This window comes from Stigmatopora argus, chromosome 11 (genome assembly GCF_051989625.1).
Source record: "Stigmatopora argus isolate UIUO_Sarg chromosome 11, RoL_Sarg_1.0, whole genome shotgun sequence".
NCBI lineage: Eukaryota > Metazoa > Chordata > Actinopteri > Syngnathiformes > Syngnathidae > Stigmatopora > Stigmatopora argus.
The window spans coordinates 7,676,040-7,703,819 of record NC_135397.1 but is presented as its reverse complement, the minus strand read 5'-3'; the positions used below and the strand labels follow the sequence as shown (position 1 = coordinate 7,703,819).

At 41.0% G+C, this 27,780-nt stretch overlaps 1 protein-coding gene across 4 annotated transcripts in view; it reads left to right on the top strand.

Annotated features, from left to right (window-relative positions):
* The window catches only part of slc8a1b (solute carrier family 8 member 1b), a 119,189-nt gene that overhangs the window by 75,024 nt on the left and 16,385 nt on the right, over positions 1-27,780 (top strand). For 3 of the 4 annotated variants that reach the window (XM_077612683.1, XM_077612682.1, XM_077612681.1), the window contains one exon: positions 25,835-25,947. In XM_077612683.1, coding sequence (XP_077468809.1) covers positions 25,835-25,947 — 113 coding nt within the window. Of the gene's footprint in view, positions 1-25,560; positions 25,668-25,834; positions 25,948-27,780 lie in introns of all 4 variants that reach the window. The other variant, XM_077612684.1, reaches the window with a different exon arrangement.

The following is a 27,780-nucleotide window of genomic DNA, read 5'->3' as shown; positions in this document are numbered from 1 at the left end:
TTTCTGCATCCTAACCCTCTTGCTACTGTGACAACGAAATTTCCCAAATACGGGATGAATAAAGTTATCCAATCCAATCCAATCCAAAGGTCAGATCTCAAAACCAAATCACTCGTTTGAGATGAAGATGCCAATTCAAATAGCGCAACTGGGTCGTCCCTCAACCCCAGCGGAGTTTAAGCGTTCCTCGTCTGGCATGCGATGAGGTCACGGATTTTCTCAGAGGGTGAGCGGACCTCCCGTTTCCATTCCCGCCGGTCGGTCCCCGTTGATATTCCCAAAGGGGCACTTTTGGGATTTATTAAAGGAAGACTGGCCATCTTTTTCCCCCAGCGGATTCTGGCCTGCTTCCATTCCCTACTTGCCCTGTCCTGGTTCAGCCGGGTAATAATAGAATCCTTACCTGCGGCGCTGTCTGCGTGCGTACGTTAGATCTGGAACGGCTACATGTCATAATTCAATCTTTTTGACTTTGCTTACAAGTTGGAATGTAGTCAGTCGTAACTCTTAAAACTTGTCATGTTTCACTAGAAAATTTCACTAGAACAACATTTTCCACCAGCACAGCGTTTAAGTGAACTCATTGGCTGACATTGATGGTGCAAGATGTTTTTGATGGATGGATGTGTCAAAAATATGCTCTTCTATCATTTGACCTTCAATTACTTAAGCATTTTGTAGCAACTTTGACTTTACTTCAGTTTTTCTTTGCTACCAAGAGGAACAGAAACGAGCATTCGGACCATTTTTAAAAAAATGTCTCTTTAGTTTTCGGCGATTTATGGCGGCAGCCCAACGCAACGTGAGATGCGACGACGATGAGTTTGACACCTATGCCTTATGTCATTTCTTTTCTTATTGACTCTGAGACGTTCCGTGCAATGTGCACACGGGTAACACTTTCCATTCACGCTGGGGCGTTTGGCCTCGCATACAGCGGTCGTTTTGCGACTCAGTGTCATAGTTTAAGTCCACCTTTGGGAAATGAATAGAAATCAGGGGGAATAAATTATCTCGCTACAGAAGCACACTATTGTTCTTTGACCTCTAGCGTGCCTGGTTGTGCTCCGCAAAAACAAGCCGCCAACAGTCTAATTTAATGATGTCCAATCCATTCGAACTACGAACCTCGGTGCCATGACGGTCACCTTCCAAGTTCAAATCGATCGCACCTCCACTCGTGATAAGATTTTTAATGTAATTTTTAAGAGCCACCAGCTTGTATTTTAGTGGTCAACAAACACACGCCGCTAACGGACTGGCTTAACTCGACGGCAAGCTTTCTTTGACTCGCTGCCAACCTTCCCAGTTCAAATTTATTGGAGTAGTACTCATTGAAAGTTTTTTTTCTTTTTATTTGGTTTGTAAGAATCACCTGATTGGACGTTTAGCGTCGACAATGGCAGTGACAGAGTTCACGTGGAAGGTGTTAAAGCCGCTCAAGTCTGGCACAATCGCCTGTTCTAGTGACAAAAAAAATTAATAATCTTAAGAAGACCAATTCTACAATGTCTGACCTACTTAGGAGATATCAGCGGACTTATTAATAACACACACGTCTCCTTTCTCAAAGCGACCTGCTTATTATTAGGGTACTTGGATTACATGACTCCTCTTCTGATAAATTAATCGCCTTTTGAGGACCAGAAAAGTAGGATCTGATGGAAAATTGGTATAGGTTTTTTTTAACCCACAAAACCTGAATGACAGCATTGAAGAGTCAGCCATTTTTGTTTAAAGGTGAGGAATTCCTAAAGAATTTCCTGCAAATACTGTTACTTTAGGAAATGCCGCCAAATTTATACTAATACGTATACATTGACTGCCTGATATCTGGATTTTTTTTTCAAGATTGGCTGAAATCAGCCATAAAATAAGAACTTTTATGTTCCCGATTTGGTCCATGATCTTTGTCAGTTGTTACTCGCTACATGCAAAAGGAAGTAGCATTTTTTTAACTTTGAATATGTACATTTATATAATGAGGGTTTCACATGCCTCTTATTAAATATATCGGCTTACAAAATCGGGTGTAGACATTGTCACTCAACTGATTATTTATTTATGATTTTTTTTAATCACTATCAGCCTTTGATTATCCTATATTAATCGCCCTCGAATAAATATACTGTATTTTGAGATGGATTATAAGGTTCCAAAAGGTGGCCCTCATCAATCCATCATAAGAGGAATACATGTCTTTCCTTGCATCTTTAGCACACTTGCAGAAATCCAAGCAAATATGTAAAGAATCATCTTGTTTTAAACCAAGACATTTGAATGCAGTAGTTTCTTTGAAATTGATGCCCTTATCTTTTATTCCGGTTTCCCTCCCTCCGGCTTTTGTTTTCCCCTCCCTGCTCCATCTCGGCATTATCAGTGCTAATCATCATCCGACGCTGACGTACATAAAGCGCCGCCTGCTGAGAACAGGGCCTTCTTTCAAGTGCAAGCTTAAGGCTATGAAGGGGCAGCAAAAGAGAAAAGGATTGACAGGAAAGGGGGTCTGTGACATCAACGACAGTCCTAGCAGTTGAGCGTTTCAATGTCATTGACTGCAATAGGCGCGATTGAGTCGGACCGCTTGAGTACTCTTATGTCATGAAGAAAAATCTCAAAATAAGGAGATAAAAGTCAGTTACCTTCCCTTCATTTTGCTGAATGAATGATCACTTATTTCCTCTTGGCTAAATTTAACAAGGAAATTAGGAATCAAGCTGCCCTATTAGTAAAATGAACCATTTCCTGACGAATCCTCTCAAAGTCAAGTGGAAACCTTGCGGTATTGGGGGCCAGATTTGACAAATCATTTGTTAATAAATCAGTTATTGTGATTAGTCGTTTGATCGTGGCAGCCTTACATGGCCCTCTAACAGAAACCAGAGGCATAAACGTGGCCCTGGTTTCATTTTTGAGACAATAGCTTTCTCGGTTCTGGTTTCAAAACCACAAATTGGGCCAAAAGTACTGAACTTCCTGTGTGTGGCTCCAGTTTTTTACCTAGGTCTACAATGTCTTGTGTGTCTTGTCTTGTCTTGCTACTGCAACCAAGAAATTTCCCGAATACAGGATGAAATAAAGTTCTAACCTAACCTAAAATGGTGTCTTCAAACCGAAGTGAATTTTTGCATTTCCTGTTATATTAGACATGGCCCTTCAATTTCCTGTTGCTCTCTGTACCTGCTGACAGGATATTCTGATCCTATTTCACAGTCACTCAAATTGCTTGCCCTCCACAAAAGCCACTACGGGTGACATTACCTGCTTGAAACCTCAACTAATTCTTGAGAATGTCATTTCTTCAGCTGGGTCTCTTTGCAGTGACCCCGCCCCTTGTAAAATATCTCACCACCACTCTTTCTTCTCCTTGAATCAGCATCAACGAGCCATCTTCGCCATCCTTCTGATCTTCTTGACATTTCGAAAATAAGTCCACTCACTACTCTGGTTTTGATTTCCCTGAGAAGAACTTTTGATGTACATCAAAGCAGTGAGCGGTTTTTCGTGATGTTCCTCATGCCCTTTACGCTGTTAACAAAAAAAGCAAAAAAAAAGACTACATTTTGAAAGTTTTAATCCAATATCCACAGGCTACTGCAAATGCAGCCATTTCCACTGAAGACGGGGGTGTTGTCGGTGAACAAAAGCGCAAGAGAATAGGTTTGCATAGGCCAGTGTTGCCAAGGGAGACAGCAGTGACGTTACCCCGGGTTGCGAGATTAAAATTCAGCCTCCGTCAGTGGGAGAGCGAAACCTTACAAAAGACCCTCAGGCTTCAAGTCATGCTAAAATGTACTGTAGTCTTGTCGACGAAGTTGAGATCAGCTCGGTGTTGGTGCTTGGCCGTTACACGGTTGCCGTGACGACTGCCTAGGAGGCTAAGCCAAAAAGTTTTTTTTTGCTATTCCTTTGACGTGAAAACAAGGTGACAGATCTCTAATGATATGAATGAAAATGTATGAAAGTGTAGTGTGCATACCAGAACAGTAGTTGGCGGCGTATGTGATTGTGAGCGCTGATTGTATTCATTTTCCTGAATAGCCAATTACTTAATGGGAGCAATTGTTTCCTGCAATGCTCCCAGTTCAAATGGATTCCACCTCCATCAGCATCAATGGGAGCCAATGAGTTCATTAAGTGAATGTAGTTAAAAATCATTATCAATTCAATCAATCATTTTTTTTAGAATTCTTTGGTATTTACTATGATTTATTTTTCAAATTGGATCTTTTTAATTAGTTCACTAATTTTATCAAAATGGTTTATATATATATATATATATATATATATATATATATATATATATATATATATATATATATATATATATATATTTCCCATTGGAAAAGAAACACATGGGAACACAATTAAAAAATTGTATGTTAAATAGTGGCTGCAGAATGGTCTCTGGGTCATAAGTTTAACACCCCAGTCCTAGATGAATGTGATGAAAACATTTAAGAAAACAACAACTAATTTGAGCATGAAATGAATCATCATGTTGTTGTTATGAGCTCAAAGTGGAAGACAAATTCATGTCGAAAGTGAAGACGATTTCTCCTATACAAACATAGACCGTACTTCATTTTGGGTTATTTATGTTCCTCCTTTTACTTTTACTTTTCTACTACGCACACACATTGTTGGGATATGCGGTCTTTCAAGCTTTTCAATGACACAAATTGCTTCAGTTCTGCCACGCTCTGTTAGCTTCTGCTATGGGGTAATGGCACATGTTTGCAAACATCGCACACACCAACTTACCCACCCACCCCCACACATACACCACCAGACATCTGCTTTGTTGTCCCGTGTTACGTTGCAAAAATAATGCAAACTCAGCAGACTACTACTTCTGTGAAGTTGTTTTTCATCATGCGCGTACAAAAACAAAAAATACAAGCGTTTTAGTACCTTTACGTTGGCAGTGAATTAGTTCATCTGAAATGAATTGGTCATGTTATAATTATCATGGTTACCAGTATGACTGTGATATTGTTATAATACATGGAAAATAAGGTGTACCAAACAGTATATACTTGACTTTTTGGACTTTTCCCACAGTAATTGTAAAAATAGCAGTTTTACCGTCAATGCTAGAAAGACTATATAAGATGGTTATACTTTCCATCCATTTTCTATATCATATGTCCTCATTTGGTTGTGCTGGAGTCTAGCCCGGCTAATTACGGGAAGTGTATAAAAGTAGGATACGGAGTTGATGTAATCTTTAATACCAATTTAGTCTTCCATGATGCAAACATGTTGCTGGAATGTGGGAGGAAGCCTGAGGCTCAAGAGAAAAGTCGATACAAAATCCAGACGGGAGATCAGAGGCCATAGAAAAGCCGGAATCTCAGTCCTATGAAGCAGAAGTCGGCACAAAGCTAGCTAGGCAGAGAAGAAAACAGATAGAAAATCTGGACAAAAAGATGATCTCGATTATCATCGCGTGTCGATTTTTACATTGTATTTTAACTCCTTTGACAGCAATATTCTTAAAAAAAATATAAAAAATATGGGACACTGGTAGGTCTATTTTGTTTTTTCCATTCGTCTTTAAAAACACACATTTGTGTGAGATTTTGTCCAGTAGATTTTAAATTTCACCCATTCTACCAACAGATGGATGCACTAAATTGTGAGGAATGTGTGGGTGGGGCATGGTATCAAAGTTTTATAACGTTGCATAAAAGATGACATTTATTTGAAAATTCAGCACTTGCTGCCAGTCTCACTCAGCAGCATGAAATTTGCTTGACGTGTATTATGAGCAATCTTGAGATTGTTATTCTTTGCCCAAATAGACATTTTGATTTTTCATTCTCAACAATTCAAGTCTTTCAATCAACGGTTCAATGATATTTAAGGGTAATTAACACATTGCCCAATTAAATCTGGTGTTGCAGCACATTTTAGACTTTTGAATGAATCAGTGTTGCTCATTTTATTGACAGTTAAGACCTTAAATGTCAGACTTTTATACACTTCAGGTTAGGCTTGCCGTTGTTAGCAAGCGGCAACTCATCAATTAGAAAGATATTGTCAAATTTAATATATATTAATATAAAGTATAAACCAAATTTGACAATCCAATTGCCATTTTTCCTATAATCTTTGTACTAAATATATTCACAGCAAAACACATAGTCCAACTATTTTGGTAGTCCATTATTACGTTAAACATTGTTGACCTTAAAAATGTGAAAGTGCTGTTATTTAAGTCTCCTCGCAGTATTTTAAAAATACAGAAAATATTAATAAATATACAGTATATTCAAATATGCTTATCACAATGATGATCGGTCACACACAGAGGAAAAAAGGGTGAGAATGGAAAGCGGGAAACCGCAGCGATCCCGAGCTGGCGATAGGCGGGAAACAGGAAATGAAATGAGCATGAAGAGTCAAGAGCGGCGAAGGAAGGCGGGGTGGGAGCGCACAATCGATACTGATTAAGTTGTGGAGCGGGGACCGGCTCCATTGAGGATACATGAGCCCGCACATCATGCAACGTGCATCTTAAGTAACACGCAGCCCAGCGCCATCATTGTTATATTAATAAACAAAGCCTCATTCAATGTTGGCCATCAGGAGTGGGTTGAGAAAGAAAATTGAGTTTAGTCGATTTTTTTCCACTGGTAACTAATAACACAAATTAAAATAGATTGCACTTTGCCTCGAAAGTGGGAGATATAAATTAGTGCTGTATAGTTAAAATGGTTTGGATTATCTATTGGCTGCCATTGACAGCGTAGCCTTTTGGATCGTTTTGATTATATTCATCTAGCAGGATCGCTTTTAACAAATATGGTGCCATTTTGATTGGGAGCAATGTTCCCTCTAAGCTCCGCGGGTGCTCAATTGCGCACTACTCTCGTCTTCTCTGCGCACAGCAAATCATATGGAGTGCACAAAATAAAATCCCCATTTTTTAATTTATTTTGTTAAATTTTTTTAGCTGTGAGGCCGACGCGCGAACCACTAATCTGCCGGGCCGCCCATTCATAGATATTAATCATTACATTTTATTATTACTAAATCATTTATGTGTAGTAGACATGCACCTGCTTATGGCAGGTGTGATACTGGTGTGTGCCCATAGCGACCAATGATGATGTTACTCACACCAGTACTCGGTGTGCTCAGGGAGGTTTTCTTTCTGCCCAGACAAACAAAAAAATAGAGGGAACATTGATTGGGAGGTGATCCCTTTTAGTTAGTTACTTAGTTATTTATGTTAAAAGAAAATACAAACACTGAAAATGGTGAATTGTTCGGCCAGTAAAATTGCAAATAGATTTTTTTGTGGGGGGATCTGCTCAGCACTAAATATTCATTTTTCTTAAGGTCATGTTGGATAGAAGTAGAAAGAAATGCATTCAAAAATTGCTCATCAAGGTGCACAAAATGCTTCCCCGTCCAACAAAGCGTTAATCCTCTTCCTTCTGTTCTCTCCCACACATCCAAAACATGCTCGCTCAGCCGCGAGACTGTATGAAATATGAATTATCAGATGAATTAAAGATGGTGGCGGAGGCGGTGTGGCGGGACCTCCTTGCGCCATCACACGAATCTGACATTTCCCTTCCTTTAAGGAGGAAAGCAGCATGTTTAGGTTTGATGGACAGGTTGACGCCTCATGCAAGCCCCGAATAGGCCTGTCGGCAAAATGAAGCAATGCTTTGTTTTTGTTGTCAGACTGATGGCGTAAGCATATCCTGGCATTGCTTTTAATCACTTTTCCCGCAATGGGAAGACAGATTTCTTTTGCCTGTCCGTCACAAAATTTCCACCCCAAAAAAATCTGCCCAGCCGTGACTGATACATGCAGGATCGCCTAATAATGACAGTGACGCAGTGAAAATTCAAGGCAGCGACAGTAACAGAAAGTTCTATAGCAGATATGAAATCATGCTGTTCCCCGGTGCGATCAATCTTTTTTGGCGTGCGACCGATGTTTGGTGGCTCTCTGACCTTGTGGGGTTGAATTATTTGAGTTTTGTGTTTTATGGTGTGCTCATCCAACTCTTGTCACGCTCCAGACGCTCGCGTCGACAAAAAGGAGAACATTTTTCACCAGTGAAGTGATATCGATCCGTCTGTAGGGATGGCTGATCTGGCAAAAAATATTAGCGTTGCACCCACCCATACCAGCATCGCTTCTATGCGCCGTTAAAATAACATCACCGGTATTGGGTAGTATGAAGTCATAACGAGCCAATGGTGCGTGATATATAATTTTTAAGATCTATTTTATACAACCGCCCGCTATTCATATAGATGAAAGATGTCCAGTTATTCTTCTGCTGTGACTTTAAATGGGTGTATACATAGTTGCTCTGTACTGGACATCTATGACCACCAATGGCAGTCAATGAGTAAATGATAGTTGCTTTTATGTTGATATATATAATCTTTTAAAATTTGCTTTAAGCTTGTTATGACTTCATTTTAATGTCAATGAATTGACTTTGATGGGACCGTTACCCCTACCAACATGGCTGCCATCGTGTCCGGTCGATTGGTCGCCGTCTTTTGGTCGCCAGTCTTTTGGTCGCCGGTCTTTTGGTCGTCGCTCTTTTGGTCGCCGGTCTTTTGGTCGCCGGTCTTTTGGTCGCCGGTCTTTTGGTCGCCGGTCTTTTGGTCGCCCGTTGTCGCGGTCGGCGCGACCAAAAGACCGGCGACCAAAAGACCGGCGACCAAAAGACCGGCGACCAAAAGACCGGCGACCAAAAGAGCGACGACCAAAAGACCGGCGACAAAACAAGGTAAAACAACACGGTCTACGCATCAATAAAAGCCAACAATGGCCATGAGCAGTTTCACTGAGCCGACGTGTGAGTGTAGAAGAGTTTGTATGTACATGAGTTGTCCCCTTAGGAAGGTACGTCCATCAGGGTCTTAACAAGTTCTCCAACAAAAAACAATAAAAGTCGGGGAAATTTGGAACTTTCCTTTAGCCTAATAATTACTAGGGCATTAAGTATGACTAAATAGTAATTCACAGTTTGTATTTAGGGAATTTGAGCAACGATTTAAATGGTAATTATCACTTACCTTCCGGGCGACCAAAAGACCGGCGACCAAAAGATCGGCGACCAATCGACCGTGTACCGGCTGCCATGAGGCCAGGGCAGGTCTTTTTATGCTTTTGATGTGAATTTTTTTCTTGTAGACGTCCAACCTATTTGAAGTAGGATAGCAATTATTTAAATTCAAGTACACAGTAACTTAGTATTTAAAGGAAACTTTGTACATATATATATATTTTTTAAATTAAACATGGTATTGCTCCAGTACCGACATCTGCCAATACCATACAGTCAGGTATTATTGGAGCAGTAAAGTGCACAATGCTCCGGTTCATGATCCCCCAGCCTCCATTTTGTTCCACACTTGGCTTTAATTTCCTGATCTCCCATCTGCTTGCTTCCTCATGTTTCTCCTTTCCATCCTCCGACGAGCTCTGCTCGTCTACCACGCTCCCCCAATCCCGACAACACCTCCTCCTCCTTGTTGGGAAGATAACTCGGGCTCCCTTCCCCTTTTTACCATCCTGAGAGGAATGTGCTGTCACTCTGAGAAGCTATTCATTGATCGCTCCTTGGAGGCAGCGTTAGTGTGTGTGTGTGTGTGTGTTTGCCATGCTGCAGTCCTTGGCCCTTGCTTTGTTATTTGCGTCCAATCGCAGTAAGATGAATAGGCGCTTTCACTTTGATTGCATTAGTTCCAGCAAGAGAGGGGATTCAATGCTTAAAAACAAGTCTCTTCAAATAATTTACACCAAAACATGTTCTAGGCACTTAGGAGCACTTAAGTTGTATACAGTTTTTGCCAATAATGTACAGTTCCCTCCAAATTTGATCCCCAAAGGTGCAACAAGTGACACATCAATAACAGAAAAGGACCTGTTAGTATTTTCCAATTAACAAGAAAGTGATCCAAAATTCATTTCAAACTGGGAAGACTGACTTGGAATGCTCATTTTGAATTTTTGGGCGAGTGAATTAAGAAGCAAGGGAACTGAAAGACTCCAAAAATCACATTTTCTGATTCATACAGCCAATGAGTAAAACATTCATCAGAAAACAAAATGGTAGAATAAAAATACTGACTCCAGTCACTCGAGTAGGCGGAAGCTGTCGGAGGTGAGAAACAAGAGTGCCAGTGTGTGCGCCGGTAACCACGGCAACCCATTTCTAATTGGCCAGCGGGCCTGGCGGCGTGATTGGCGTTCTGTTGCGGTCCAGAGGGGCGGTGGGCTTGGAAGCAAACAAGCATGTTGACAGGTGGAGACATTAAATCCCATCCGTGTTGCCACCTGACGCACTTCTGGAAGATATTCTGATGGCCCACAATGCACTGCCTGTCATTTTGATAATGGGGCTTCTCATTCATTCACTTCAGTTTGTCCATTAGTTTCCGAATTCATGAATTCACTGAGAGAAAGACATTTTTTTTAAACTGCAAAAAATGAAAACTCACTTGAAAACACACCAAATTGCTGCAGTCTTCTACTAACATTTCTGGTATATTTCTTCAAACTTGCTATGATGCATGACAACGAAAGCCTAGTCGGATCAATTTGTTTTAATCCGATCATAATTCAAAGAACATGATTAAAAAAACAGGGAGGATTTTACCACGCTCTAAAGAACAGACATTTCAACACAAGTGCCAAAGCAACACACTCAGAGAGGAAATTCTAGCTATCTTGGACATCGTTTATCTTCAATGGCTTGCCGAGATTTAATTGAATTGAATCATGTAGTTCAAATGACAGTGACAAGGCGTACACCATTTTTGACCTTTTGCAAATGCCCCAAAAGTCCAAATTGGAGAGAAGGTTATAGAGGCCTGTCAGTTGTGCTGCTTATCAAGCTACAACAGCGCGTCGCCCGCGGGCATGCACCTTGTGTGTGTGCCGATAAAGTTGCTCCAGCTTGGAAGTCGTGAACTCGACCGGTGTGATATCGCCGCATTTGGAGCACTCGCAATGCCGCATTGCACGCCTTACACTCTGTGATTGCTCCATGGAGATGCGAAGCTGGAAGAGCCTGAAATCATGGTGGGAAAAAGCAGACAGTTTTTACCCATAGGTTAAATCAGGGGTGTCCAATTGGCCTGATGCGGCCCACTGCAGTACGGCACGCGAAAGTAAATCATGCGCATCCATTTAGTGTTTTTCAATGAAGGAATATTCATGAAAAAATTCTGTACTCCAAAAATCGAAAAAAAATCCTTTTTTATTTCTTCAGCTCTTAACAAAATTTTTAATATATAAGGTTAAACATTTGCCCACATTATTGTATGAAAGTATGCGCATTCACTTTGTGTTTATAGTGACATACACACCCGCCCAAAAACAAAATCTATAACCGTAAAGAAAATGTAATCTCATCTCATTTTCTGATCTAATTTATCCTCATTAGGGTCGCGGGGGTGCTGGAGCCTGAATCGGTGGCCAGCCTATCGCAGGGCACCATGAGACAAACAACCAATCACTCATAGCTAGGGCCAATTTAGAGCGTCCAATCAGCCTACCATGCATGTTTTTGGCATGTGGGAGGAAACCGGAGTACCCGGAGGAAACCCACGCAGGCCCGGGGAGAACATCCAAACTCCACACAGGTGGACGTGACCTGGATTTGAACCCAGGACCCCAGAGCAGTGAGGCCAACGCGCTGACCACTCGCCCAACTATAAAGAAAATGAAACTTTAATTTCTTTTGCATGTCCAAATTTTTCTCACGATGTCTAACTTAATTTCGCAAAGAAAAATGCTAACGCTTAAGCTTTTTGTCATCAAGAAACACAGTATTCGCCATCCTTATTTATGCCTAAAGGCGCGTTTTGTTTGATAATCAGGCATTATTCTGAGATTCTCCCCCGTTATACGCTTCCACTAACATAAAGCTCGTGTCTCTTTAAGTGTTTTGTTATGCTCCATGTTAAAGAACCTTGTTCCCTCACTCGGCTCTTCTTTGATGAGGAAGTGGTGCAACGCTCCATCAGGGAACATCAATATTATATCACCGCACCACACCACACACACATTATAATCCAACATGCCTACAAGCAGATGCAGTTAAACACACACACACACACACACACACACACACACAAGATTGCCTGCCGCATCACTTCACTGTGGAGCTAGCTATGAGGCCACCATCTTTCCATTTATTCAACCACACAGTGTGTGTGTAAGTGCTTCACATACACTGTGCACACGCACACACGCAGGGAAGTAAAAAGTTTCCATGTTTAGGCTAACTTTGAGTTTTAACATGACAGATGTGAGCTGCAGCGCACGCACGTGCATGATTGCTATTTTTACCTCTTTTTATGTCTTTGTGCTCATAAGTGTGAGGCGACGCACACTCGGTCATTTATAAATTAGTGGAAAAGGAGCGCACACACACATACACACACACACTTAAGACAAGGTTCGCTGCTGTGTTCAGGGCTTTTTTTTTCCAGTGGGACTTTTCTCAATTCCGTATGCATCACTGTTTTCACTGGAAAGACTTCCATCATGGAGGGATTAAACAGAAATTTTGTGTAAGTCAAAAAAGCAGCCAAGTTATTATTTAAAAAAACTTTAACTCATTATAGTCAATTTTGATGAATGACTATGGTAGTTAGTGAGTTGTATTAAATTGAACAAATTAGGGTTCAAATGTTGATTTACAAAACGGATTTCCAGGGCTGAATTTTGCAATCTTGAATGGGCCACTGAAAATGGTTAAAATAACACAAAATTGGCCACTTTTAACCAAGACTATAAGCTTTCCTATGCATTTTGAAGCATGGTTTCTTGACGCTATTTTTTTTACTCATGTGTAGACTTGTCTGCCAAATTTCATGTTGATAAGTGGAACTGTCTGTCTTCCAGGGCAGGATTTTCCCATAAAGTGGAATTACTTGCCTTTTTTTTTCGTGCTGAAATCCTTTTTGTCAAGGTTGACAAATAAATAATTACACATAGTCACATTCTTTCCAATGCTTTCCCTCAGTGAGTTAATTAAGCATGTCCCGGTGAGAAAGTTAAGTATTTTATCAAGCTGTCTGTTCGCCAGGAAAACAGTTGGTCTGCAAGTCACTTTCAAGCGGTTATCAGTCGAACGCACTTCCAACCCGATCAATAAAGCAAGCCAGTGATTTCATTTAGCCGTCCTTCACGCTAACAGACTGTCTTTATCCCGTCTCCATTTGTCCGCACTCTTCCTTCCCTCTCCGACAGCGTCCCTTTAAACGTGTGTGTCTGTGTGTGTGGCGCAGTATTGGGTGGCAATGTGTAGGTGGTGACCACATGAGTAGAGTCAACAAGCTTCTAGGGTTGTTCTTCCATTTCACATTTAAATTCACAAAATCCATTGTAAGCCAATAGACCTGTTTAACAAGAAGCATATTTATCTGCATGTAGGAGGCTGATGATTAATTGTGAGGACTTGAATGTAATTAGCGTCATTCATTGTAAAGCCGTGTGCTTGTGTTTTTAATTAAGATACAAGAATTCGATGCAGTACTAGTCATTTTTGGCGTGACCGGACGTTTCGTCAAAAGACGTTTGGTCCCCGGACGTTTGGTCCCCGGACGTTTGGTCGACCGGACGTTTGGTAGAACGGACGTTTGGTAGAACGGACGTTTGGTCGCCGGGTTCGCTCGCTGTCAAATTATGACAGAGTTTACTGTTCATATTTTTATATTAGATATTTAGATATTAAATTCACTCTCTCTCTCATGATTATAATTTTGAGAGCTGGTTTCAACAGTAACAACCCGGCGACCAAACGTCCGTTCTACCAAACGTCCGTCCTACCAAACGTCCGGTTGACCAAACGTCCGGTCGACCAAACATCCGGGGACCAAACTTCTTTCGACGAAACGTCCAAGTACCCATTTTTGGAATAGTCAATGTTGATGCACACCATTTTGCCTGCTTGCTCCCACAAATGATGAGAGTTTAATTAAGTCATTTTAAGCCGCATTCTAATGCAGTTGGTACTCGGATGATTTGCCTAAAGACGTTTCGAATCATCCGGTCACGATGCAGTTACACAAAGAATCATTTTTTCTCATGTAAATGTGTATTTTTAAACAGTGTACTGTAAATAAGTGGCCCGACGGCTGAGTGGTTGAGTTTTTTTTTCGGTGTGTGTCGAAAAAAACAGACCACTAATGGAGAAATACTGCGTTGTGTTACCATTTCATTTTTGTAATGGAGTATCAAAAATGGTAAGAAGCATAGTGTTGAAAAACTTGACCCAAGTAGTCGTTTATTACTGTAATTACAGGCAGTGAAGCGTGAACTCAGCCTTACAGTACATTACATCTCTGCAGTTTGCAACTTCAGCCTTCAGCTGAAGTGGAGTGGTGTAAATGTCAGAGAAAGTTGGTGTAAATAGCAGCTGCTGCGTGTAAAAGGTTGCAACCTGTCACGGTCACACCAGAAAACTCCTCAGCTTGGTTTTTCACTTTAAAAAAATAACAGCAACCTAATGATAGATCACCTTTCAGTGTCTCTTCCTAACCTTAACCCTAGACTGCCACTCGGCCTCAGTTTTCAACCTCGCACCCACCTCAAAAACCCTTAAACATCGCTACAATTTACTCTCAGAATGTTTCCAGCGTCCCATAAAAGAGGTGCTCGCTCTTTTGCGTGCAATGCCGGTGCAGCCAGGCGTGAAATTAAACTAACGTTTAAATGTAAGTTGGGACAAAGTACTTCTCTTGCTCAATATGGGTAAATAAAGGGAGAAAAGGAAATAGTCGCCGTTAACAGGAACGGTAATTTGTTATTGTGCAATTGCACTGATTTATCTTTTTTGCTGTTCACTTCGGTGTCGGCAAAACATTTATTTAAAAAAAATCCTTTCAGAAATAATAATGTGGAGTGTAGAGCTGTTTATCTTAAATATTGCGATTATTCGCTGCCTGTCAAAATGGATTGGGCATTTTTATCCCCGTCACTGGCAGCCAAGCGAGTTGCAATGAGAGAAAACACAACTTCATGTGTACTAATGATCAAACAACTGCTGATTATTCCCAGTATGAGGCTTGCTAATAGTCCCGTGAAGGTCAACTTGTTTCATTACATTTATTGCACCGCAAGCCCCATCAAGACGATCTGTTCCTGCGCAAATGCAAACAGGGCACTATTAGCTCTTAAATATATTTGCCTGTCACAAAGCCATTTGCTGAACCAGCTTCCGAGCCTCCATTAAAAAAAAAAAATAGGGAGTGGAGACCAGTCTAAGGGTGCCGCAGGTTTGAGAAGTGATACGTGACATCTAATGTGACACCTACCTCGCCTGGTCTTGTAAGTGACAGATCAATGACATCATGTCTGGACTTAGTGGATGCGACAAGAGTGGTGGAAATCGATCAGTGTTTCAAAGCTCTGATCAGATTGCGGTGAGAATTTGTAGCCAAGATGGCTGACCACGGATGTCGATTTGAACCGAAACGAGAGTGGCCTAAACAAGACAAACGACCATGCCTTTTGGAAATTGTGCTTGAAATCCCCCCCCCCCCCAAGACTTTGAAAATCACCCCAGCTTCCAACACTAATGTTTATCATTTTATTTAATTTATTATCATGTCATAAACCTTACATTGACCGTTGGTGTGATCCAACTGTGAGATACTTTCTATACATAATGCACGACACTGTCGCTACAACCCACACATTTTTCGCACGTTGTCACTACATTTGACACTTTACTCCTAAGATGTAATTTTCCAAGCAATTAGCGGCGCCTTTTGCCATGCTAATCTCTTCACTTACACACACACACATACCCTCCCATTTCCTCAGTGTCCTGGCAGCGGAGACCTTTGCCGAGCTCTCCTCCCCGCTGGGGGACCACCTGTTTGTTCCCATCGTTAGGCGTATAACTCAGATTGAAATCAGCACGACCATTGGGTTTCATTCCATTTTTTTTTGCCCTATCTTGAATGGATCTGCCTTTTAATGAAGTTTATTTTTAGTAAGCAGACCATAAATCAAAGTAACACTCGCAGCGATGCACGGCGCTCTAATAGAATGAAATAAAAACAATCTGACTAAATTACACAAAATCCTGAATCCGCACGCAAAAATGGCCAAAACTAGCTGCTTAACCTGACTCCGCAAATCAGGCGCCGCACTTTAAATTGGCTCCGAGCGCGCAACCAGAATAACTTTGGAGTACTTTCTTCATATTTTCCGATGACTTTGCAGTGTTTAAGCACACCTTTGCGTGTCAGGGACGAGCGCCGAGGGGGTCGTGTTAGGAAATCTGGCCAGAGTTAGCGTGTCGCTAGACGTGGAAGGGAAGTTGAGGTCTGGGAGCAGATGGGAAGGGATAATTTTGGAGGAGCTAATGAAACAAAAGCAAAAATGAAACCCTTTCTCACTCGAGTGTTCGCACGAAAAACGTGGACGTATCACACCTGCACACTTATTATTGGTACCGACCGTCCAATAAGCTCGGCTCGGAATCACTCCCATGCACGCCAGTCACGTTTCCAGCTGCGTTGGGACAGCTGCCACCGCCCGCGGTCCATCAGTAAAAATAGAGGAAAAACAAATAAACAGAAGCTTATTTTTCAAGCAGGAATTTTCTCTCTGGTCACTCGAGCCACTGGAGCAAAAGTTCGGAGCTCAAACTTAAATAGAAAAAATAACTGGGAAAATGGCAGCCATCAAAATTTCCTGGAACTTTGGTCAATCGAATGAGATGTCTTGGGCGCTGGTTCTGCTATCATTAAGAAGCTTGACCCAGTACAAGACCTGGGTCACTTGTTTCGTCGACTTGACTGACAGGCGTCTACAAGCATCAGGGGGAGGCGAGGCTTTGTCACAAGCGGCGTCCGTCACTGTCGCGTAATGAGGGTGCTTATTTTTATCGTTACTCCATGTTATTGTGCCGTCCGTGTCGGAATCTGCCATGTGTATCATATTACTGGCGAGAATGAAAACACTAGGCAACGTTTTTTTTTCCCCGTTTATCCCTAAACTTCTACTTGTGGGAAAACAAGTTCAAAAAAGCTAGTACTATCGCATTTGTAGGACTTTTTGAAGAAATTTGAAGCAGATCCAACATTGAACATAATTCTCCATAATGTTTCACCCAAAAGCTCCCTGTGTGATTTTTGCATTGTGGGAGTAATCTTTTTGGAAGGCAAATCCTCCGCTTCCTGCCGGCTCGGATGCACAAGCAGTCTTCACAGGCAATCAAAGTCAACTAATCCCCAGTCAGCCTCTCGTTGAAGACGCTCCACCCGCCGATCAATACGAGGAGAAAGAGTATTTTTGATCAATAGAGAAGCTCATTTATTATCCCGGGCTGCCGAGGGAAAGACGCCGGGCGCAATTCACTTTTCATCCGTCTTTTGTCGAGCGTGATGTGCTGAGCGTGCATGAGTGAAGCAGGAAGGGGGAACAGGTGATGCAAGTCAGTCAATGTCTCGTCGTTGCACCTCCGAGACAAAGCGGCCCCGCGGAAAAAGGGTCATACGTCGTGCTGAAGAACAATTCACCCCGTCTTAACCTTGGAGATGTGAGATCCATAATAAGCGGCACTTCAAAGTTGAAGAGCTTGTTGGTCCCAGGATTCATTTGCATGGAAGAAGATAATTCTATTCTTTTTAAACGGATAATCTGGTTGAAAGAAATTCAAGTGCAAGACAACTCCTACCATCAATGACATTCATGTAGGGATGTCGACTATCTGCTGATGGTAAATCGGGCCAGATCACATCATTTTCAGAGATTTTTTCCTATTATTTGAGGCCTAAAACACAAGAAAATAAATCAAGAAGTGCAAGGATATTGTCGGAAGAAAACAAAAAGATATGTTTTGTAATAGGCAACATGGAATCAGTGCTTGCACCGATTCATCGCTGGTGCTATCGCAGCATCTTGGATAAGTCTCGGAAACTCCTATCTCTTCTTTTCCATTCGATTTTCTCCGATTGGATTGCATTCCTCGACGCGATTGCGTTCATGTCAAGCTCACCACGGCCTCCATCTGTCGCCTCGGGCAGCGTGACTCCATGGCGTCTCCAGGGAAACTGCAGCCGGAGTGTTTTGGTCTGTGTGTACGGTGGAGGGTTATCTCTGTTTGTTTAGCTATTCTAACCCAGAAAATACGCAGGGCAAATCAAATAATAGGTCAGCTTGTGCTCAGTCGATCCTCTGTTACGGTCCAATAATTTTGTTTCCAAATTGGACTGAGTGTCGAGTCACACCTGGATTTAAATTGCTCATCTCAGCAATTCCAAAAGTCAAAACTGTCTGACTAGGTTTTGCTGTTCCACTTTAGACGTCAGCGTCTAATTTATTTTCAACAAGGTTCTACCTCAGTGGTTCTTAACCAAGGAAAAGTGGTGTTTTCGAACGGGATTGAAAAGCTTTTTTTATTATTTATTTCGACTGCCAGTCACCCATCAGATTGGAGGAGAAACAGGTTTTCTCAGTGGAAGGTTGACTCACACTTGGTTTGAAGAAGTACAAAGAACTTATGAGCAGGGTGGACTGCTAATATGTGAGGGAAGCATACAACAATGCAAGGGGAATGTCGATGAGAAATAAAGCAGACATTGTGAAATGAATTAAGTTTCATTTCATTTTCCAACGTGAAAGACAAAAAATCATTTGTAGTACATTTTTGTTTCACTGTGGTGTTGATTTGGGTGAAGATTGATGCTTTTCCCCCCTTTGAACTTGGCCTTAGATCAGGAAGTCCACACACATTAGCGGTTAGCCTGTATGAAAACATTCAAACACGACTTTGTTCCACAACCGGACCATCTGTCATCGCTCTCCTCCTCTGCTTACCTACAGGATGTTCCCCGGCCTAATTGCAATTAAAATCCATGTTTGTGTTCACCGCTTTCATCACCCTTGATTGCATTGATTCAATTATACCTTTGCAGATCACTCATTTAAATGATTGACAGCCATTGATGGCGCCAAAAGTCCAATCCATGTTGACTGATTTGTTACATTTTTACATTTCCAAATCGGCCACGACCTTTACCAAACTGACTACCCATATGGGAGTAATGCATGCAAGAAAATAAAAAATAGCAACACATAATTCTCAAAGATGGCGGTGTCAATGGTGCTGAAATATGATCACACAGCCAAATAAAAAATAGTGCAGCGTGCCAAAATTTATGTACGATTTTACAAACCGCTAATTTTGTTAGCCGTGCAAGCTAACCACAAGAATGGCCTGACAGCAGTGGGCTAACGAGCTGACCGACATGCACAAACGTGCTCTTTATGAAGGCTAATAAGGAGCATGTGAGCGCACACAAACATTCACACCTGGGACGCGGCGCTACAGTTCAACTTCCAAATTAATTAAAGCACACACTTGCTACCTCACCCCTTTTTTGTCTCCCGTGCCCGCAGCTGTAAGACGGAGCTCATTTAAACATGGCAGCTGTGCAACATCACGCATGAGTTCACTTAGATGTATTTGTATTTTTCGTTGTTTACTGTTAGAAACTTCCAAGCACAGAAACAGTTAGCAGAGGGCAATCTATTTTTAAAATATAGTTTTTGTTCCACCCACAAAAGTCTAATTTCAACTGTCTTGTCCATTTCACTTGACCTTTTGGGTTTGACAGTTTTTTTGTGATACAACCCAAAATCGCGACATGTTGACAAACTTTACAGCAGGACAATTTTAAATACAATATAATATATTCAGGCATATATTCCTTATCCTCTACCAAAAATATAACTTGTATTTTTGTAACTGAGTCAATTCAACATCCAAGCTAACATAAAAAAAAACTATTAACAGACCTTTTATTACAATGACAAAAGAATGAATCAAAAGCAGATTTTCTTTCTTTTCGTAAATTCTAAAGGTGCAATTAAAAAAGAACTTAAAAAAAAAAATGGCCGCGAGTTTGTCTGAATTTAAGCAATTTTGACTTTGCGGGTCCTTCAAGGTACACCAAATTGTCTTCCATTTTCCTGTTGTTTTTCTCATCTCCCACTCCCTTTTGCGATGCCCGGCGGGGCTATAAACAACAACCTTTACCGAACAGCTCGTCTTTATTGGACGCCACCACCAAATGGTTGATGAAGTCGTAAACAGATGCTCCTTATTTTCCTCCCGGTTATTTTTCCAACTATTTCATCCCGTTCATCATCAGAGGGAGTTTCCCCTAATAGCGCTATCTTTGTCTCTATCTAAAGTATGCCTCGCTTTCCAAATAAGGCCTGCTGGAGCATCCGGGGGACTCCCCAACACATGTCGGAAACGACAAACGCTTGTAAATCTTGATTGGAAGCACACTGTTTGAACGTGATGATAACTTCCAACAACTTGCCGGGAAGCTGCTGCGTCTTGTCCTTATTAGGTAACCTCACTTTACTGTGTGGGATTGTGTAAGGAGGGCTTTATCCAGATGTGAAGCACCTCTGGGTGCCCGCCAATGTGTTGAGATGACATCTGGTTGGTGCTTAATGAACTCAGATTGTTCATAATTCATAAGGAGATGTTGAAATCAGCAAGACAGAGATATGAAAAAAACATCTTTTACTCCAATATGGGCTCTTTTATATCACGATGTAATACATTTTGAATTATTTCATCAAAATAATAACACAGTTTTTACCCAAACTCACTTTATCTGTCTATTAATAGAGATAGAATATCATTTTAGGTCATTTTGCTGATATATTTTCATGTATCGTAAAACATCAGTTTGAATAGTAATGATTTAAATAGCTTTTTGAATCAGATTGATGACGATTGGCAGCCAGTCGGCTTTGACAAACATAAAACTGACACAAACAGTCAAGAGCACAAACCTACACGACAGTGCACTTTTTTATTCACCGAATCCGCCCACGACAAATCTGCTCTGAGCAAACAAAGCGGCTGGCGGCTTGAGGGACTACAGACACACACACACACACACACACACACTGACACACACTGACACACATTCTCGCACATGGGGCCTCTTTCAAACTCCCATTTTCAAGTTCCTCACAGACAGTTTACACACGCAAACTGTTGTCACGCTAACAGGACGTGGTTTTCTATGCTAAAACCGTTTTTTCTCCATCTTTACTATTTACAAGTGTGCTTTACTGTTTGTATTTATAAATGTTTTTGTTATTTTTATACAATACAAAGGCCATTTTGAACCCTTTAATTAAGTTACTCCACACCGTACATTACAATAGAATTCAAAAATATTTAATGCTCCTAATCCGCATACGATTAATGCATTTTTCCTAGCAGTGATTTTAAAACAATTGTTATCAATAGTTAATTTACATAAACATGAACTAGCACAAAATACTCTCCTATTTTTCTTTTTTTATATATATTTTTATTGAAACATGAAAAAATGTATATGGTCTCATTTGTATTTATTCTCTAGTTTGTTAAGCAAATGAACGAAAGTCCTTTCCAGTTCAGATGGATTGGAAGCCTCTTGTTCAAAATTGAAAACATTGAGTACCATTAATTGCCACTCAGTGCCACTTTCGCATGGAATTTGTCATTTTTCCCCATTTTTTTCACTTCCTACCCTTACAACAGCCACACAATTGCTGCTATGAATACCCAATAGGTGCCAATGTGTGAAAAACGACTCAATAAAGAAGAAGCTGGTACGGGCGAGGCAGATGGAGGCTGTAAACACTAGGGTGTCCCAGCATGTGCACCTTTTCAAGCCCAAATTCTCACGCGAATGTGCTTCCGTGCATGTTTGAAGACACCTCTTGAATCCCTGTAAGGACCAACTAAAGTGTGGAAAAATAACACTCTCCCACTGAGAAACCAATCAAGGTGGAAACTCAGTTACATTATTTTCCTCCTTGGGGAAACATTGGAATTGAACCATTTGCCTTGTAACTTTTTGCAAGTAGAACTTCTGTAACCACTGGCATCAAATTCAAGGCACGGGGGCCAGATCCATCCCGCCAATTATGCCAAGTAATGAAACGTGAAACTACGAAAGTAGTAAAATTCCCCGTCCTCAATGAAAAGTTGAGGCGTACAGAAATTAGAGAGTAAAAATGTGACTACTTTGGTTTATTTCATGGCAATAACGACGATAAACGTAAAATGTCAAAAATGCAACTCTCCGCTCAGTGCTCGCAGAGACGTTACAAAAAAGGTAGTTGCGACCAGAGATATTACACGAGGAGTTGCGGGGGAGAGAGCCAGTGCCCCTGATGTTCTTATGAGCAGCCAACGAGAAGTAATATATACTGCTCGTATTAGCAATCGCTCCGGCATTGGCACTGAGTGACGAAAAAAAAACCACTGAAAAAAATGCAACGCTCCGCCCAGTGCTCGTAGATATCTGTTATACACGAAAGAGATGCGGGAAAAAAGATACATTGATAAACAGCCTCTCATGTCTTGGCCACCTGGCTTTCTCGCATCTCGAAATTTTTCTCGTATCTAGAGATAAGTATTTGCTCGAAATTTTCCTCGCATCTTGAAATGCTCGTATGTAGAGGAACCACTGTAGTTTTAAACACAGTCTGGCTAATTTAACCTCTTGACTTGCGCTATCCAAACTCGGCGACAGTAACACGTGGAATCAAGTGATGTCATGTGGAAAACGGTTGAATCGGGCCGTACTCCATATTGGATACACAGTGGGAAACCAATGAGGCCTTGACAGACTAATTCCCCCCCCCCCCGCCCCCCCGACCTCCCCTAAATTCGGGAATGGTGACCTGACTGTTGATGCTGGCAGACATCGCAAATGACCACACAAGCACAGACATTCCCAGACACACACACACACACACACATACATTCAGAACGGCACAAAACGTACTAATAAAACACTTATCGTGCACGTGACCCACACACTTGTGATGCGTTGTCATGGCGACAGAATATTTGGTGGAGAAGATTGTTTCCAGACCAGCGTGTGTGTTCGCACACGCTAACTTGTGGCATGTAATATTTGACAGTAGCCTACATTGTTTGCTTTAAGCTTTGTCTGAGCGCCTGCGTCCAGTCTTGTGTTGATACAGTATATACAAATCAATCTCTGCTCCCTTGTGTGTGTGTTTTACCTCCTCGTTTGGGTTTGACAGCGATAGATGTCTGATCCATCCAATCTAAGGTGGGAGCGGATGTTCGTTCGATACACGCGTAAAAGAGCAATCTTTGATTTTATACGATACGGACGATCTGTCAAAAAATGTTGTCTTTAGTCTGGTAGACTATAACAGTGCATTGTTATTTTTTTAAATACAGGAACACTATAGTATTACGCGATTCTTGCCAACCAATGAGAGTCCTTAATTTATTTCCTGTTTTTGAAGGGACTAGACGTAAATATAATTTGTCGGGAATTTGTGTCCCATCCATGCGATACATTGGTTTTTATCTATCAAATATGTAACATAGGGTTAAGGAGTACCAAGTAGTAACAGATATCTGACAAATGATGGCTCCTACCATTACTTTCCATCATCCCTCCTCTTATAGGACAGTTATAAACGAGCCCAACTCTGCTAATGGGTTAATCCTATCTGCTTTGTGTGTGTGTTGGCAATTCTCTGGATTAAACCCTTCTTTGTTTGGATGAAGCGTTAGATAGATCAACCTGGCCGTAATGAGATAATGAGAGAGCTGCTACACGTCTTTCACCGCCACCGCAATTAAGTCCATTAAAATGCCTTTAAAATGCAACGTGAACTACACATCTTGTACTAATGCGCTCTTTGGTATTTTTTTTTTTTTATCGCTATCGCAGGGACAAATTTGCAAAGCTTGCCTGGTTTCAGGCATGTGGATTTTATCAGCTCATACGATTGAAACTGAAAAGAAATATTGTCATATGTTGTTACCAGAAGGCTTGTTTTATGGTTTCTACATTTGCATCTGTGCGTGGTTTGATGTTTTGAAGCTCGACGGAAAGATTGCAAGCTGTTTATCAGCTGTCCCTGTAGTGGATTTGGAAGTATTTTACGAGTTTATCGAGCATTAGTGTATTTTTTTTAAATGGGTCCTTTCTTCTGCTTCTCTTAATTCTGCACATTTCAAAAGATTTTGACTGTGCTTCTATTCGTCAGTCCGCTGTTAATTCAGCCAAACAAATCGCATTATCGCTCGGTGGGCCGTAATTTTGTTACAAAAGCAAAGAGCCTTGAGGAAAAGGAACGTCCCCGAGCGGTTTGAAAGCCCCCACGCTTACGTTTAATCTCATTAAAGTCCACCTGAGGCTTGTTCGTGACCTCGCCAAATGAATGCATCCTACTCTCTGCTGCGTTGTTATATATTAGCATATAATGTGCTTTCAAACACTTTGGCTAACTTGCTGGTGGAGGTTAGCCATCTGGATCCAACATTCGTTTCATTTGTTTTATGTTTTATTATGTTTAATAATATATATTCCGTATTTTCCACTGTATAAGGCGGACCTTCAATGAATGGCCTATTTTGAAATTTTGTTTTACCAGATTATAAAACGCAGTAGTAGCAGTGGTAGTAGTGGTAGTGGTAGTAGTGGTAGTAGTGGTAGTAGTGGTAGTAGTGGTAGTAGTAGTAGTGGTAGTGGTAGTACTAGTGGTAGTGGTAGTGGTAGTGGTAGTGGAAGTGGTAGTGGAAGTGGTAGTGGTAGTGGTAGTGGAAGTGGTAGTGGTAGTAGTAGTGGTAGCAGTGGTAGTAGTAGTAGTGGCAGTGGTAGTGGTAGCAGTGGTAGTAGTAGTAGTGGAAGTGGCAGTGGTAGTGGTGGTAGTAGTAGTAGTAGTAATAGTAGCAGTAGCAGTAGCAGTAGTAGTAGTAGTTGTCGTAGTAGTAATAGTAGCAGTAGCAGCAGTAGCAGTAGTAGTAGTTGTCGTAGTAGTAATAGTAGCAGTAGCAGCAGTAGCAGTAGTAGTAGTTGTCGTAGTAGTGGTAGTAGTAGAAGTAGTTGTCGTAGTAGTAGCGGTAGTAGAAGTAGTTGTCGTAGTAGTAGCGGTAGTAGTAGTAGTTGTCGTAGTAGTAGTGGTAGTAGTAGTAGTAGTTGTCATAGTAGTAGTGGTAGTAGTATTAGGAGTGTTGGTAGTTGGTGATAGTAGTGGTAGGTGTGGTGGTAGTTGGTGATAGTAGTAGTAGGTGTGGTGGTAGTTGGTGATAGTAGTAGTAGGTGTGGTGGTAGTTGGTGATAGTAGTAGTAGTAGTAGTAAGGGGTTGTATTACAGTGTATCAGTACACATCAACTAGACTAGATGAGATGTTTTAGTAGCAGCAGTAGTAGGGGTTGTAATATACATCCACTAGATGAAACTAGTAGAAGTAATCAGGGCCGGGGGTTATACATCAACTAGATGGCGCTGTAGTAGTAGCAGCAGTAGTGGTGGGTTGTTTTATAGATCCACTACATGGAGCTGTAATAGTAGTAGGAAGTCATTGTTATACATCTACTAGATGGAGCTGGAGTAATAGTAGTAGTAATAGTAGTAGTAGCTCCCTCCTGTGGGAAATCCAATACTTGCTATTTCCTCTGGTTTTCCTTGCCTTTTCCTCACTTTTCTCTTCTGCTTCTTCTCCTCCTGCTTTTCCTCCTTCCCTTCAGTAAAACCATCAACGTGAGAATAATTGACGACGAGGAGTACGAGAAGAACAAAACCTTCTACCTAGAGATCGGCGAACCCCGCCTGGTGGAGAACGACGACCCCAAAGGTCGGGAGGCGCTACTTTAAGCAAATCACCTCCTTGTGTGCCACATCTCCTCCTCGCGTTTGCGTGTTTGTGTTTTGTGCATTGTTTTGTGCCGTGTTGTTCATTTTCATAGCATGCATGCATTTTTACCACCCCCTTCTATGTGTGTGTGTGGGTGTCCCATCCAGGCAGAGCATAACGGTTAAGATCTTAGACCGTGAGGAGTACAATAAGCAGTCCTCCTTCTACATTCTGCTCCAAGCACCACTGTGGAGGAGATCCAACGGGACAGATTGGACAGGTGTGAGACCCCCAACCCCTCTCTCGCTAACCCAGTGGTGTCAAACTCTTTTTGCCCGCCGTTTTTCTGCTTTTCTGGGAGGGCAATAAGGGCCGCCACCAAGGCCAAGAATCCACTAATTGACAACTAATCAAGTCGATCAACTCCACCCACCGTCAAATGTTTTGAGACACTTGCCCATTCAGTTGGATGAAAAAGTGTTACAAAACCAAAGACTTTGATCGAGGGTGTTTAGAGTTTTAAAAAAAAAAATTGAATTGAATCGAATGCCTTTATTGTCATTAGACCATTTAACCCTTCACCAAGTCATAAAAAGATTTTTATACAATGAAAATGAAGTGAGATTAAAAAAAGTAACGAGAGAAAAGATATACATATTTAAAATGTTTCTCTTAAGAGCCAAATGAAAAAAATACACTTTAATTTTAACTCATTTGAATGTATTCACATTTATACCAAAGTCAAAAAAAAGTTCTTCCATTTTTTAAATTAACAAACAAACAATGATAATTGTAGATATTTTTAAATTAATTGTAATGAAATAAACCCCTTGATGCCACTTGTTGTGAATTAGTGACGTGATAGACCAGCCCTTTTAGCATAACATTGTCGCTAAATGGCGTCATACATCAAATTAATTTTACTACTATAATTATTTAGTTATTTTTTAATGTATTGTATTATCACATTGTTGAATGTGTAAAAATAACAAAATACACTTCATTTTATTTATTTTATTTTCAAAATTTTGTATCCATTTATATATTTTAAATAGTTTAAATAGTACACAATATTTGTTCATTGTTTATTATATTTCTCAACTTGATTTGGGATCTACTTGAAAGCTAAAACACAAATGACAGATTTTTAGTGAAGGGAATATTCTTTCATTACTATAGTCCTTAAAAAAAGGATTGAGGTCGATTTTGACTTAAAAGTACACTTTGTCAAAATAAAGATGGAGACAATCCACACGATTTAGTATTGCGGGGCACACAATCTGGCCCCCGGCTCGCGAGTTTGACACCTAACCCTACAGCAAGAACTCCATAGACATTCAATCAGAAAGGCATCGTTTAATAAATTGGTTGCTACGAATGTTCATTCCCTGCCAGCCAACCACTTCAAATGAATTGGACATCGCGAGTGAAAAATTTATATTTACACATTTATCCATTTTTTTTGGAAAGCCTTTTGATTGAGGTTCAGCATTTTCCCTATCTACCTTCATTCTTTTTCTTCTTTTGTTTTTTGTTTGTTTGTATTTTTTTTACTTTTTCTCCCTTGCTTCCCCTTCAGGGTCTCGCTTGAGTGGAATCACACCTGTCCTCTCCTCCTCCTCTTCCTCCTCCTCCTCCTCCTCCTCAGAGCTTTTTCTTCTTTTCTCCCGCCACTCAGGCACTTTCAGGGCTTCTTTTGCAAGATGTGAAATATACTGCCGGGTTTTAAAATGTCAGAGCTTTCTCACTGTGACATTTGTAGTGTTCGCAGGTGGAACGAGTAGTTTCTTCCTCCCTGCAATATTATTCTGTGTTTTTATCTGGTAAGGTACCAGCACTCATACAATTTTGCCGTCGTTTTTTTGAACAAAATATGAATTTTTGCTGCTTAAACTGAGTTATGTAGAAGAAATTAAACACAAAAAGCTCGGGAAATTGGGACTTAGACGTCCAATTGTCATTTTGTTGTGGCGTAATAGGATTTTTTTTTACTCGTTGACATCCAATCCATTTAAAGTGGGGGGGGACGGCAAATGAACGTTCGTTTATTCGCTCACCCTCCCATGTTAAATGAATATGACGTCTATGGACGTCAATGGAAGCCAAAGTGTTA